This window comes from Artemia sp. Qi Xiang Cuo, chromosome 12 (genome assembly GCF_049724085.1).
Source record: "Artemia sp. Qi Xiang Cuo chromosome 12, ASM4972408v1, whole genome shotgun sequence".
Classification (NCBI taxonomy): Eukaryota; Metazoa; Arthropoda; class Branchiopoda; order Anostraca; family Artemiidae; genus Artemia; species Artemia sp. Qi Xiang Cuo.
Genome location: NC_142805.1, coordinates 66,718,156 through 66,732,555, shown reverse-complemented (window position 1 = coordinate 66,732,555; position 14,400 = coordinate 66,718,156). Strand labels below are relative to the sequence as shown.

Genomic DNA, 14,400 nt, shown 5'->3' with positions numbered 1-14,400 from the left:
ATAGGTAATAAAATAATAAACTAAAAATCTAAACTAACCCAATCTGCAATCCTCTTTTTCTAATATTTCCGCCCCCCCATTGACTAGAGAATGTAGCAGGTCTCTGATTGACTGAGAAGGAGGATGTAACCAGGCTCTCTGATTGGCTGAGAAGGAAACACGTGATCTAACTGTTTCCGGGAATAGTCATAACATTTGGCGAGAGCAACAACAACAAATACTATTTCTGGACACCATGACATTCGCGATCGATTACGCAATCAAGTTCTCGGAAATTCACTTCCCCTCGAGTCCTAGATCAATAACATTGTTCCCGTTAGAATTCAATGCGCATGTGCAACCTTCGCCCCGGAGCTATTACACATAGAAACAACAAATAAATCGACCTTGGAAAAAGAGGTCATTGACCGATTACGCAATCATTCTCCCTAGGGAGGCTATGCCCTTATTTGGTGTGGGCGTCGGAATTTAAAAAAAAAAGTGTCCGGATCGGGATTCGAAGGGGTATTGTGGGCGTCGGAGTCGGACCCCCATCTCCACTTACGTGACGTTTCCAAGTATAAGATTTTAATTGAAAATTTGTGTTCTTGTTTGACTTCTTTAGTTATCTGACGTTTTCTGGCAGAAGATTTTAGTCGGAACATTTTGTTCTTATTTGACATTTTCTAGTTACGTGACGTTTCCGAGTACAAAATTTTAATTGAAAATTTGTGTTCTTGTTTGACGTGTTTAGTTACCTGACGTTTTCTAGCAGAAGATTTTAATTGGAACATTGTGTTCTTATTTGACATTTTCTAATTACGTGACGTTTCCAAGTATAAGATTTTAATTGAAAATTTGTGTTTCTTGTTTGACGTCTTTAGTTATCTGACGTTTTCTGGCAGAAGATTTTAGTTGGAACATTTTGTTCTTGTTTGACATTTTCTAGTTACGTGACGTTTCCGAGTATAAAATTTTAATTGAAAATTTGTGGTCTTTTTGACGTGTTTAGTTACCTGACGTTTTCTAGCAGAAGATTTTAATTGGAACATTGTGTTCTTATTTGACATTTTCTAATTACGTGACGTTTCCAAGTATAAGATTTTAATTGAAAATTTGTGTTTCTTGTTTGACGTCTTTAGTTATCTGACGTTTTCTGGCAGAAGATTTTAGTTGGAACATTTTGTTCTTGTTTGACATTTTCTAGTTACTTGACGTTTCTAAGTATAAGATTTTAATTGAAACTTTGTGTTCTTGTTTGACGTCATTAGTTACCTGACGTTTTCTAGCAGAAGATTTTAATTGGAACTTTTTGTTCTTATTTGACGTTTTCTAGTTACCTGGTTGCCAAAAACACCCATTGCTGTGGCAGAAGAAACTTGATCGGCACCAAACCAAACAGCTGCAAGATGAGGTGGCGTACTGAGAATGAAAATCTGCGAAATGGCTGTTACTGTTTGGCCAATAAAAGCCACCCAAAATCTATCCGGTGCTGCAGAAAAAAACTTTATCCATCCTCCAGCGGCTGTCCCTAGTATTCCTAATAGTACTACAACACGCAAACCCTAAAAAAGAAAATTATAAATTTGGGGCATTTTTGAAAATTTGTGTTCCATGCAATGAGGAAATTCCACGCAATGAGGAATAGATTTGCCTTGATTCGCTGCAATTAGTTATCAGAATTAATAGTGATGAGTGTAAGATTACTAACATACTTGTGAGTAATTTCTTTGTGGAGAGGGAGGAGGATTTAGTAACAAAGAAGTGAATTGTAAGCAAATCGTTGGGACTAATAAAATCTTAAAATCCTAAAAATTTAGTGGGAGGGGGAGGCGAATTTTTAGATTTTGGACTTTTATCAACGATCGTTTTTTTTAACAGGAAGATTTTGTCCTTAATAATTCAAAACACAGCAATATCAAAACCTTTAAATATCAAAAGCAAGTTCTGCAGGTAACAAAAAATAATAACAATTGCGGGGACAAACAGAAACTTCTAGATGTCTCAAGAACCTACTAAGCTAGAGGTTTTATGGGAAATCCGATCCGAAGAAACGGATTGGAACAACTGGTCAAGCGTGCTTATTCCAAGAGAATGGGCTATAATATGGCAAATATGTTGCATAACACCTTTTAGACTATTGCAACGGACCTGTTCTGGCGTTGAGAAAGCAAAGAAGGAGAGACGAACTGGGTAAAAAAAATGTACAGGGTTGGAAAAATACCAGACATTCAAGAACACGGCCAGACCGGACCTTCATATAAACCTTTAAAAAGGTAGTGGTCGAACTAAGCACCGCCAGGTTTAGGCATATACGAAAAGCTTTTAGGCCATGCCCCGTTCATGCTCCGCCAGGTTCGAAAGCTTTCAAGCTTTCGAACCAAGCGTTCAACTTATACGGTGCAGTCGGTGCATAAGGTGGCCTCTCCACGTAACTATATATCAGGTAACTATTTCGACTTTCAAGCGTTCGAAAGCTATACGAAAAGCTTTCAGGCCATGCCCCGCTTATCTCGATCTTTCACGAGTTTTTCTAGTTTTTTATGTTTATCATATAATTTATCTGTTTTTGATTTTTTTTTTCAAAGCTGTGACATATATTATTCTTACTTTGAACATTATACGTAGAAACTTAGAACAAGAATTAATGTTGTTATTTAGCCATTTCAATAAAAGAAAATTAAAAAAAACTCGACTCATGAACGTTGCAGTTTTGAAAATAGAAACAAAAGCTAAAAGTTGATAAAGCACTTTAATTGAAAAAAACATGCTTTATGTGCAATTCGGCCCAAAGTACACAGTCAATTGTAAGAAGATAACTGTTTTCTCCTCCTTCCCTTCAAAAAAAAGTCTTGAATGGGTTCCACAGCATACACAATTATTTAATTTTTTTAGGCGTTCCGTGGAACTCTTGTATTTTCGCAACAGTAATTTTAAATAAAATGAAATGGAAAATGACGAACATTAGCTCTTCAAAAAATAATAATAATAATAATAAAAAGCTGGTACCCATTACTACTTTATCCAATAGAATGGCTTAATGTATAATATTATTAATTTTAAGTTTAAAAAAGCAACTTTTGAATTTTAAATTGCTGAAGTTTTCAAAAGCGCTTGGATAGCCTAGCTTCAATCACTAAGGAGCGGGGTCATGCGATTTTTCCAAGGGCGTTGGTTTAGATTGTACAAAAACTTCACTTGAAGGGTCAATTTTTTTAATTAGGGTCTCAAGTAGGAGTATTTATCCTGTGTAAAGCCCTGGGTAGTATCTTTTTTTTCTTTGATTTCAAAAACTCAATGATTATATGCATAGTTGCAGGTAGCCGGAATATTGTATTTGAGCGAACTCTTTCTGGGGATACTGATGTCTAAGAAAAGGGCACATAAAGCCCCATCTAAACTAGTAAGTGGATTTACTTCAGACGGATCTTTTGGGACTTACACCTAATCTTTGTCACCCCCCGTCCCTGCGTTGATTATAGGTTGCACTTCCTGCATCAGAAAAAAATTGTGCCAACTTTTCCAAGCAATTATCTCATTATGCGTATACAGTTAAATAATCGTTATTCAATGCAGCCAACTCTCTTTTAGTGAGATATTCCCGCAGATATGAAGAAAGGGGTTATAGTGAAACTATTTAAGAAGGATAGAACTACTGATTGCAACAATTGGCGACTTTTGAATTGCATCCAGACGAAAGTTGACGCCATACTCAGAGATGAACAGCATGGCTTCCAACCAAGTAGGTCATGTGCTGACTTGATCTTCAGGATTAAAATACTTATTGAAGAGTCAAATGAATGGCAGACTGAAATCATAATGGCTTTCATCGATTTCTTGAAGGCTTTCGATTCAGTCCATAGATATTCAATTTGGAAAATACTGCGCTACTATGGCTTCCCTGATGAAATTGTCAGAATTATAATGGCGTTACATGAGGAACGAATGTGTGCTGTTGAAACTGATGATGGGAACCTGATTGAGCGGCCAACTGACTGAGTGGCCAACGCTGAGTTCGAAGTCAACTCAGCGTTCGATAGGGATGCATTTTGTCCCCAGTGATGTTTACAATACTCACGGACTTCATCTCGCGGACGTGCAACTTCATAGATGGCATCAGTTGAATGAAAATCGTACTTTATTTGATGCAGATCTCGCAGACGATATAACGCTCCTTTCTCACTTAAGAGAAGAGCTTCAGTATAACATAAATAAGCTCTCGAAAGTAGGGGAACGAATAGGTTTGGAAATAAGCACGCAAAAGACAAAAATCCCGCGCAATGATGAGAATAAAATATCTGCTGAGCCACTGACAGCTAAAGCAAAGAAAATTGAAGAGGTATTGCCACGCGTATCGCGTGCGCAAGAAGCACCTTTGACGAGTTAAGAAACGTTTGGAGAAATGTAACTTTCTCTTTGAAGTTGAAATTGAGGCTCTTCAATGGTATTGTCCTGTGAGGACTAATGTATGGTTCTGAAAGTCTGAAAGCTGGGCGCTGACAAAACAGCTAGAGAAAAGAATCCAGAGAAAGTTTTTTAGAGAAAAGTTTTGAAAATAATTGCCTTCAACGGATTTTCGGAATCAACTAGTCAGACAAATTACCAACTCATTCATTAGAGAGAAGGACTAAACCGTCACTCGTTATTGATGAAGTCATAAGCAGTCGGTGGCGATATTGGGGACAAATGGTTAGAATGGGCAGGAATAGCCTGCCTCATGATGTTGCGTGTTGGACTTCTCCAGGATTTTGACGGCCCGGACGACAGAAGGCTGCACTTGGACGATGACTAGAAAAAGATACAGTGCTCTCAAGACCATTCTTTGATGATCTTCTGCCGAAGACGCTAGAGAGGTTATCTGGAGAGGCCATCTTATGCACCGACCGGCGTGGTAAGTCTAAGTAATTGACAAGTTAAACATAGATATATCTGAGTTTGCATTGAAAATTATTTTCATCTTAAAGCATGGAGTCAAATGAGGAAGTAAAACTCTACTAGACTTAGATTATGCAGAAGATTTGAGTATTTTAGATGATTTTTTTTTTCAAATGAATGAATTCTTAAAAGTTTTACGAGTCCAGGGTGCAAGTATAGGTTTGAAAATTAATGTTAAGAAGACTATGTCGCTGAAACTAGGAACAAGTTAAGGTGAAGATGTAATTTGGAGTAACAAGTAGATCTATTCAGTGGACAGCTTCACTTACCTAGGTAGTATTTATTTTTAAAGACGGTGGGTGCAGTGAAGATGTTACAAGTATAATAGTCACGGCCCAGGGTCTTTTATCACAGAATTTCTTTTTTGGAAAAATAGGAAGATAAGTCTGCTAACCAAGATTAGAATATTGGAAGCTACAGCGATGACAGGGGTCAAGTATGGTCCTGAATCGTAGGCGCTCTGAAAGTCGGATGAGGATTCACGAGATATTTTCCTGGAAAATTGTCTACGGGTTGTTTTGGGTACAGGTCTGACTGACCCTGTTTCAAACAGTATGGTTTACGAAAAAAATTGTTCAATCCCGCTTCCTAGGGCTGTAATGACAAAAAAGTTGAGATGGATAGGACACATTCTGCGGATGAAGAAGGACAGATTGCCCAAGATTGTCCTTGTCAGCCAGCCATCTAGAGCCAAACAAAAAGCAGGTTGTCCGTGAATTGGGTGGGAGAAGGAGGTTAGGAACGATTTAAGGGAAACTGGAACTTTACGGGAGGGCATAAAGAGGGAGGCTGCCCCCATCGAATTTATGGGATGGATGAAGAGCGTGTGTAGCTATGTGGGCCTCAGGCAGCTTCGTTATGCAGTGTCTTGTTAGTAGCAGTCGTAGTAGTATAAATGACACACCTCCCCACGCTTGATGTGCGCCACCTTGTGAATTCTTTCTTTGAATTGTACAATACCTCATTCCTTCATTTCCTTAGAAAGGGAGGGTTAAGCCTTAGGTAAGTGAAAAAAGGGATGAGATCGGCCAGATAAAATATCAAATTAAAACATCAAATCGAATTGAAATATAAAAAAAAGCTTAGGGGTTTCGGAAAAGGGTTACAAAACCCTTAAACAAATGGAAATATATAAAAAAAACTTCCTGGTTTCGGAAAGGGGTGATCAGCCCCTTCAGACCTTTCCAATCACCCGTGTCGCCTCACGCAATTAAATTGAAAGTCATTTTAATTTAATAGGTGTGCTGAAGACACCAAATATTCCCCCAAAATTGATCTAGAGTAGTGTTTATGCTACGTGTTTACTGGCTAATATATGAATTTGTTTAACATACTATTTTTAAGGTATGGGGTACTACTTAAGTAGTTGACCACTTCTAAAGTAAAAATAATAAATAGGTAAAACTAGTACAATTAGATTCCTTATTTTATGTTCTTTCCTAATATCATGGTTGCTTTTCTGAAAATGCAGATATCAGGGTCCCAGATATCAGGGATGGTCCCCGATGGCCCCAGATCTAGAGTGTACCAAAACTAACAGAAACATTAAAACAATGGAATTCTTGCTTTGGTACTTGTCTATTATAGCAACAACACTCACGCTCTTGATCTGGGTAAAATTGGTTTCTCTGTTTGCATTTGGAGATAATTAGCTTAGTATCAGTGAGACAAAATAACTATGCAGGTATATTTTAATTAAATATTTAATATATAGAGTTGGTTAGATATAGAGTTGGTACTTAATATAATGCGTTCTGGGCGGCGTGGTTTCCATAATTCTCTGTTGTTGTTTCCATAATTTTGTTACTAGCGTATTATATTTTCTTCATAGTTTGTTATTTTTCATTATGATTAATCAGATCAACAACTTAGGTGTGGTCGCTATAATAGACAAGTACCCTTACTTTATAACGTACAGCATGATTCTATGAATCGGATTAGTTTGTTTCCTTCCACTGCTACCCACATTTTTAAGTCATTTTGAAATAATATTTGAATGCAAAATTCCATTGAAATTCCTTAGGGAGTACTTTTAAGGATCGAGAAAGCATCAAACCCGTTTTAACAAAGAAGGCATTGCACATCACGAGGTGATAAATAGTAAATAAATATCCTATATTTGAGGGTATACGATAATCCATCTTTTATTCTCCACCGGATGTTTTCTAATAACCCTCTTGGTATTAATACTAACCACAACAAACTCCCCTTCAGTAGGGAAGCCATAACGACTCCAGGACGAACACCGTGCTGCCATCTATAATTGAGCCTAACGCTGGGCTAACATAATTTATCCAAGGATTATTGATCGAGTCTAATGGGGTATATGCCCCAATTTTTAAGGTCGATTTATTTGTTGTTTCTAGGTGTAATGACTCCGGGACGAAGTTTGCACATGCGCATTGAATTCTAACGGGAAGAGATGTATTGATAGACTCGAGGGGAACTGGATTTCTCAGAAATTGATTTACATAAGCAAAGACGGTGAATCCACGCAGAAATTACGTTTAGGGATTATTTGGGCGAAACCGTTTGAGATAATTTGAAGATGATTTAGGCGAAACAGTTTGAGACATTTTACAAGATGATTTTAGAAGATGATTTGGGTGAAACTCCGTGGTCGTTATAATACACAAGTTCCATTTGAACAATGTTGTGAGGTCCCCTACCCCAACCCCAAAGGGCCCCATCCCCCAAAAGGCTCCCCGGGGCACCAAATACCCCGGGCCCACCGGGCCGCAAAAGCCCCCAAAGGCCTTCCGGAGCCCCCAAGGTCTTACGGGCCCCCAAAAATCCCCGGGCCCACAAAGGGGCCCCCTGGGCCCCCCAAGGCCCCCGCCCAACTTTTTTGCCCCCCATTTTTTAAATAATTTTTTTGCACACTTGAGACACAGAAGAACTCCCCCCCCCCCCAACTTTTTGGCTCCACCCCGAATATATCTTTTCAGAACAAGTTCTTCTCTTAATCTCCTACCTAAACCCATTTTACAAATTGAAGTACCCATCCTTTTCACCCACAACTTTACTTTACAGCTTTTTTGAATACCACAACACCAAGCAATACTCTTCAAAAGACATTTCAGAACAAGTTCTTTTCTTAATGTCCCACCTAAACCCACTTTACAAGTTTAAGTACCCATCCTTTTCACCCACAACTTTACTTTACTGCTTTTTGAATACCATAACACCAAGCAATACTTTTCAAAAGACATTTCAGAACAACTTCCTTTCTTAATATCCCTCCTAAACCCATTTTACAAGTTGAACTACCAATCCTTTTCACCCACAACTTTACTTTACAGCTTTATTGAATGCCACAACACCAAGCAATACTTTTCAAAAGACATTTCAGAACAAGTTCTTTTCTTAATATCCCTCCTAAACCCATTTTACAAGTTGAAGTACCCATCCTTTTCACCCATAACTTTACTTTACAGCTTTTTGAATACCACAACACCAAGCAATACTTTTCAAAAGACATTTCAGAACAAGTTCTTTTCTTAATGTCCCACCTAAACCCATTTTACAAGTTGAAGTATCCATCCTTTTCACCCACAACTTTACTTTACAGCTTTTTTGAATACCACAACACCAAGCAATACTTTTCAAAAGACAATTCAGAACAAGTTCTTTTCTTAATGTCCAACCTAAACGCATTTTACAAGTTGAAGTACCCATCCTTTTCACCCACAAAATTACTTTACAGCTTTTTAAATACCAAAACACCAAGCAATACTTTTCAAAAGACATTTCAGAACAAGTTCTTTTCTCAATATCCCTCCTAAACCCATTTTACAAGTTGAATTACCCATCCTTTTCACCCATAACTTATATTTACAGCTTTTTGCATACCACAACACCCAGCAATACTTTTCAAAAGACGTTTCAGAACAAGTTCCTTTCTTAATGTCCCACCTAAATCCATTTTAAAACTTGAAGTACCCATCCTTTTCACCCACAACTTTACTTTACAGCTTTTTTGAATACCACAACACCAAGCAATACTTTTCAAACAACAATTCCGAACAAGTTCTTTTCTTAATGTCCCACCTAAACGCATTTTACAAGTTGAAGTACCCATCCTTTTCACCCACAACTTTACTTTACAGCTTTTTGAATACCACAACACCAACTAATACTTTTCAAAACATCCTTTTCACCCACAACTTTACTTTACAGCTTTTTGCATACCACAACACCAAGCAATACTTGTCAAAAGACATTTCAGAACAAGTTCTTTTCTTAATGTCCCACCTAAATCCATTTTAAAAGTTGAAGTACCCATCCTTTTCACCCCCAACTTTACTTTACAGCTTTTTTGAATAAAACAACACCAAGCAATACTTTTCAAACAACAATTCAGAACAAGTTCTTTTCTTAATGTCCCACCTAAACGCATTTTACAAGTTGAAGTACCCATCCTTTTCATCCACAACTTTACTTTACAGCTTTTTGAATACCATGACACCAAGCAATACTTTTCAAAAGACATTTCAGAACAAGTTCTTTTCTTAATGTCCCACCTAAACGCATTTTACAAGTTGAAGTATCCATCCTTTTCACCCACAACTTTACTTTACAGCTTTTTGAATACCATAACACCAAGCAATACTGTTCAAAAGATATTTTAGAACAAGTTCTTTTCTTAATGTCCCACCTAAACGCATTTTACAAGTTGAAGTACCCATCCTTTTCACCCACAACTTTACTTTACAGGTTTTTGAATACCACAACACCAAGCAATACTTTTCAAAAAACATTTCAGAACAAGTTCCTTTCTTAATATCCCTTCTAAACCCATTTTACAAGTTGAAGTACCCATCCTTTTCACCCACAACTTTACTTTACAGCTTTTTGAATACCACAAAACCAAGCAACACTTTTCAAAAGACATTTCAGAACAAGTTCTTTTCTTAATGCCCCACCAAAACCCATTTTACAAGTTGAAGTACCCATCCTTTTCAGCCACAACTTCACTTTACAGATTTTTGCATACCACAGCACCAAGCAATACTTTTCAAAAGGCATTTCAGATTAAGTTCTTTTCTTAATGTGCCACCTAAACCCATTTACAAGTTGAAGTACCAATCCTTTTCACCCACAACTTCACTTTACAGCTTTTCGAATACCACAACACCAAGCAAAACTTTTCAAAAGACATTTCAGAACAAGTTCTTTTCTTAATATCCCTCCTAAGCCCATTTTACAAGTTGAAATACCCATCCTTTTCACCCAAAACTTTACTTTACAGCTTTTTTGAATACCACAACACCAAGCAATACTTTTGAAAAGACATTTCAGATAAAGTTCTTTTCTTAATGTCCCTCCTAAACCCATTTTACAAGTTGAAGTACCCATCCTTTTCACCCACAACTTTACTTTACAGCTTTTTTGAATACCACAACACTAAACAATACTTTTCAAAAGACATTTCAGAACAAGTTCTTTTCTCAATGTCCCATCTAAACCCACTTTACAAGTTTAAGTACCCATCCTTTTCACCCACAACTTTACTTTACAGCTTTTTGAATACCACAACACCAAGCAATGGTCTTCAAAAGACATTTCAGAACAAGTTCATTACTTAATCTCCCTCCTAAACCCATTTTACAAGCTGAAGTACCCATCCTTTTCACCCACAACTTTACTTTACAGCTTTTTGAATACCACCACACCAAGCAATACTTTTCAAAAGACATATCAGAACAAGTTCTTTTCTTAATATCCAACCTAAACCAATTTTACAAGTTAAAGAACCCATCCTTTTCACCCACAACTTTACTTTACAGCTTTTTGAATACCACAACACCAAGCAATACTTTTCAAAAGACATTTCAGAGCAAGTTCTTTTCTTAATGTCCCACCTAAACCCATTTTACAAGTTGAAGTACCCATCCTTTTTACCAACAACTTTACTTTACAGCTTTTTTGAATACCACAACACCAAGCAATACTTTTCAAAAGACATTTCAGAACAAGTTCTTTTCTTAATGTCCCACCTAAACCCATTTTACAAGTTGAAGTACCCATTCTTTTCACCCATAACTTTAATAGACAGCTTTTTGCATACCACAACACCAAGCAATACTTTTCAAAAGACATTTCAGAACAAGTTCTTTTCTTAATGTCCCACCTAAACCCATTTTACAAGTTGAAGTACAAATCCTTCTCACCCACAACTTTACTTTACAGCTTTTTGAATACCAAAACACCAAGCAATACTTTTCAAAAGACATTTCAGAACAAGTTCTTTTCTTAATGTTCTACCTAAACCCATTTTACTAGTTGAACTACCAATCCTTTTCACCCACAAATTTACTTTACAGCTTTTTGAATACCACAACACCAAGAAATACTTTTAAAAAGACATTTCAGAACATGTTCCTTTCTTAATATCCCTCTTAAACCCATTTTACAAGTTGAACTACCCATCCTTTTCACCCAAAACTTTACTTTACAGATTTTTGAATACCACAACACCAAGCAATACTCTTCAAAAGACATTTCAGAACAAGTTCATTACGTAATGTCCCTCCTAATCACATTTTACAAGGTGAAGTACCCATCCTTTTCACCCACAAGTTTACTTTACAGCTTTTTGAATACCACCACACCAAGCAATACTTTTCAAAAGACATTTCAGAACAAGTCCTTTTCTTAATGTCCCACCTAAACCAATTTTACAAGTTAAAGAACCCATCCTTTTCACCCATAGCTTTACTTTACAGCTTTTTGAATACCACAACACCAAGCAATACTTTTCAAAAGACATTTCAGAACAAGTTCTTTTCTTAATGTACCACCTAAACCCATTTTACAAGTTGAAGTACCCATCCTTTTAGACCAAAACTTTACTTTACAGCTTTTTGCATACCACAATACCAAGCAATACTTTTCAAAAGACATTTCGGAACAAGTTCCTTTCTTAATATCCCTCTTAAACCCATTTTACAAGTTGAACTATCAATCCTTTTCACCCACAACTTTGCTTTACAGCTTTTTGAATACCATAAAACCAAGCAATACATTTCTTGTTAAAAGACATTTCAGAACAAGTTCTTTTCTTATGTCCCACCTAAACCCATTTTAGAAGTTGAAGTACCCATCCTTTTCACCCACAACTTTACAGCTTTTTTGAATACCACAACACCAAGAAATACTTTTCAAAAGACATTTCAGAACAAGTTCTTTTCTTAATGTCCCTCCTAAACCCATTTTAGAAGTTGAAGTACCCATTTTTTTTACCCACAACTTTACTTTAAAGCTTTTTGCATACCACAAAACCAAGCAATACTTTTCAAAAGACATTTCAGAACAAGTTCTTTTCTTAATGTCCCACCTAAACCCATTTTACAAGTTGAACTAACCCTCCTTTTCACCAACAACTTTACTTTGCAACTTTTTTAATTACCACAACACCAAGCAATACTTTTCAAAGACATTTCAGAACAAGTTCTTTTCTTAATGTCCCACCTAAACCCATTTTACAGGTTGAACTACCCATCCTTTTCACCAACAAATTTACTTTACAGCTTTTTGAATACCACAAAACCAAGCAATACTTTTTAAAGACATTTCAGAACAAGTTCTTTTCTTAATGTCCCACCTAAACCTATTTTACAAGTTGAACTACCCATCCTTTTCACCCACAACTTTATTCTACAGCTTTTTGAATACCACAACACCAAGCAATACTCTTCAAAAGACATTTCAGAACAAGTTCATTACGTAATTTCCCACCAAAACCCATTTTAAAAGTTGAAGTACCCATCCTTTTCACCCAAAAGTTTACTTTATAGCTTTTCGAATACCACCACACCAAGCAATACTTTTCAAAAGACATTTCAAAACAAGTTCTTTTCTTAATGTCCCACCTAAACCAATTTTACAAGTTGAAGAACCCATCCTTTTCACCCATATCTTTATTTTACAGCTTTTTGAAAACCACAACACCAAGCAATACTTTTCAAAAGACATTTCAGAACAAGTTCTTAATGTCCCACCTAAACCCATTTTACAAGTTGAAGTACCCATCCTTTTCACCCAAAACTTTACTTTACAGCTTTTTTGAATACTACAACACCAAGCAATACTTTCCAAAAGACATTTCAGAACAAGTTCTTTTCTTAATGTCCCACCTAACCCCATTTTACAAGTTGAAGTACCCATCCTTTTCACCCACAACTTTACTTTACAGCTTTTTGCATACCACAACACCAAGCAATACTTTTCAAAATACATTTCAGAACAAGTTCTTTTCTTAATTTCCCACCTAAACCCATTTTACAAGTTGAACTACCCATCCTTTTCACCCACAACTTTACTTTTTAACTTTTTGAATACCACAACAGCAAGCAATACTTTTCAAAAGACATTTCAGAACAAGTTCTTTTCTTAATCTCCCACCTAAACCCTTTTTCAAGTTGAAGTACAAATCCTTCTCACCCACAACTTTACTTTACAGCTTTTTGAATACCAAAACACCAAGCAATACTTTTCAAAAGACATTTCAGAACAAGTTCTTTTCTTAATGTCCCATCTAAACCCATTTTACAAGTTGAACTACCCATCCTTTTCGCCCACAACTTTACTTTACAGCTTTTTGAATACCACAACACCAAGTAATACTTTTAAAAAGACATTTCAGAACAAGTTCCTTTCTTAATGTCCCACCTAAACCCATTTTACAAGTTGAACTACCAATCCTTTTTACCCACAACTTTACTTTACAGCTTTTTGAATACCACAAAACCAAGCAATACTTTTCAAAAGACATTTCAGAACAAGTTCTTTTCTTAATGTCCCACCTAAACCCATTTTACAAGTTGAAGTACCCATCCTTTTCACCCACAACTTTACTTTACAGCTTTTTGAATACCACAACACCAAGCAATACTCTTCAAAAGACATTTCAGAACAAGTTCATTACGTAATGTCCCACCTAAACACATTTTACAAGTTGAAGTACCCATCCTTTTCACCCAAAACTTTACTTTACAGCTTTTTGAATACCATAACACCAATCAATACTTTTCAAAAGATATTTCAGAACAAGTTCTTTTCTTAATGTCCCACTAAACCAATTTTACAAGTTAAAGTACCCATCCTTTTCACCCACAACTTTACTTTACAGCTTTTTGCATACCAAAACACCAAGCAATACTTTTCAAAAGACATTTCAGAACAAGGTCTTTTCTTAATTTCCCACCTAAACCCATTTTACAAGTTGAACTACCAATCCTTTTCACCCACAACTTTACTGTACAGCTTTTTGAATACAATAAAACCAAGCAATACTTTTCAAAAGACTTTTCAGAACAAGTTCATTACGTAATGTCCCACCTAAACCCATTTTACAAGTTGAAGTACCCATCCTTACTCTTTAAAAGACATTTCAGAACAAGTTCATTACGTAATGTCCCACCTAAACCCATTTTACAAGTTGAAGTACCCATCCTTTTCACCCACAACTTTACTTTACAGCTT

The 14,400-nt window shown here is 36.4% G+C and overlaps 1 protein-coding gene across 3 annotated transcripts in view; it reads right to left on the bottom strand.

Annotated features, from left to right (window-relative positions):
• HisT (Histamine transporter) overlaps positions 1 to 14,400 on the bottom strand; it is a 90,299-nt gene that overhangs the window by 46,235 nt on the left and 29,664 nt on the right. For all 3 annotated transcript variants that reach the window (XM_089098453.1, XM_089098454.1, XM_089098452.1), the window contains exon 3: positions 1,320 to 1,544. In XM_089098453.1, the coding sequence (XP_088954579.1) occupies positions 1,320 to 1,544 (225 nt within the window). The remainder of the gene's footprint in view (positions 1 to 1,319; positions 1,545 to 14,400) is intronic.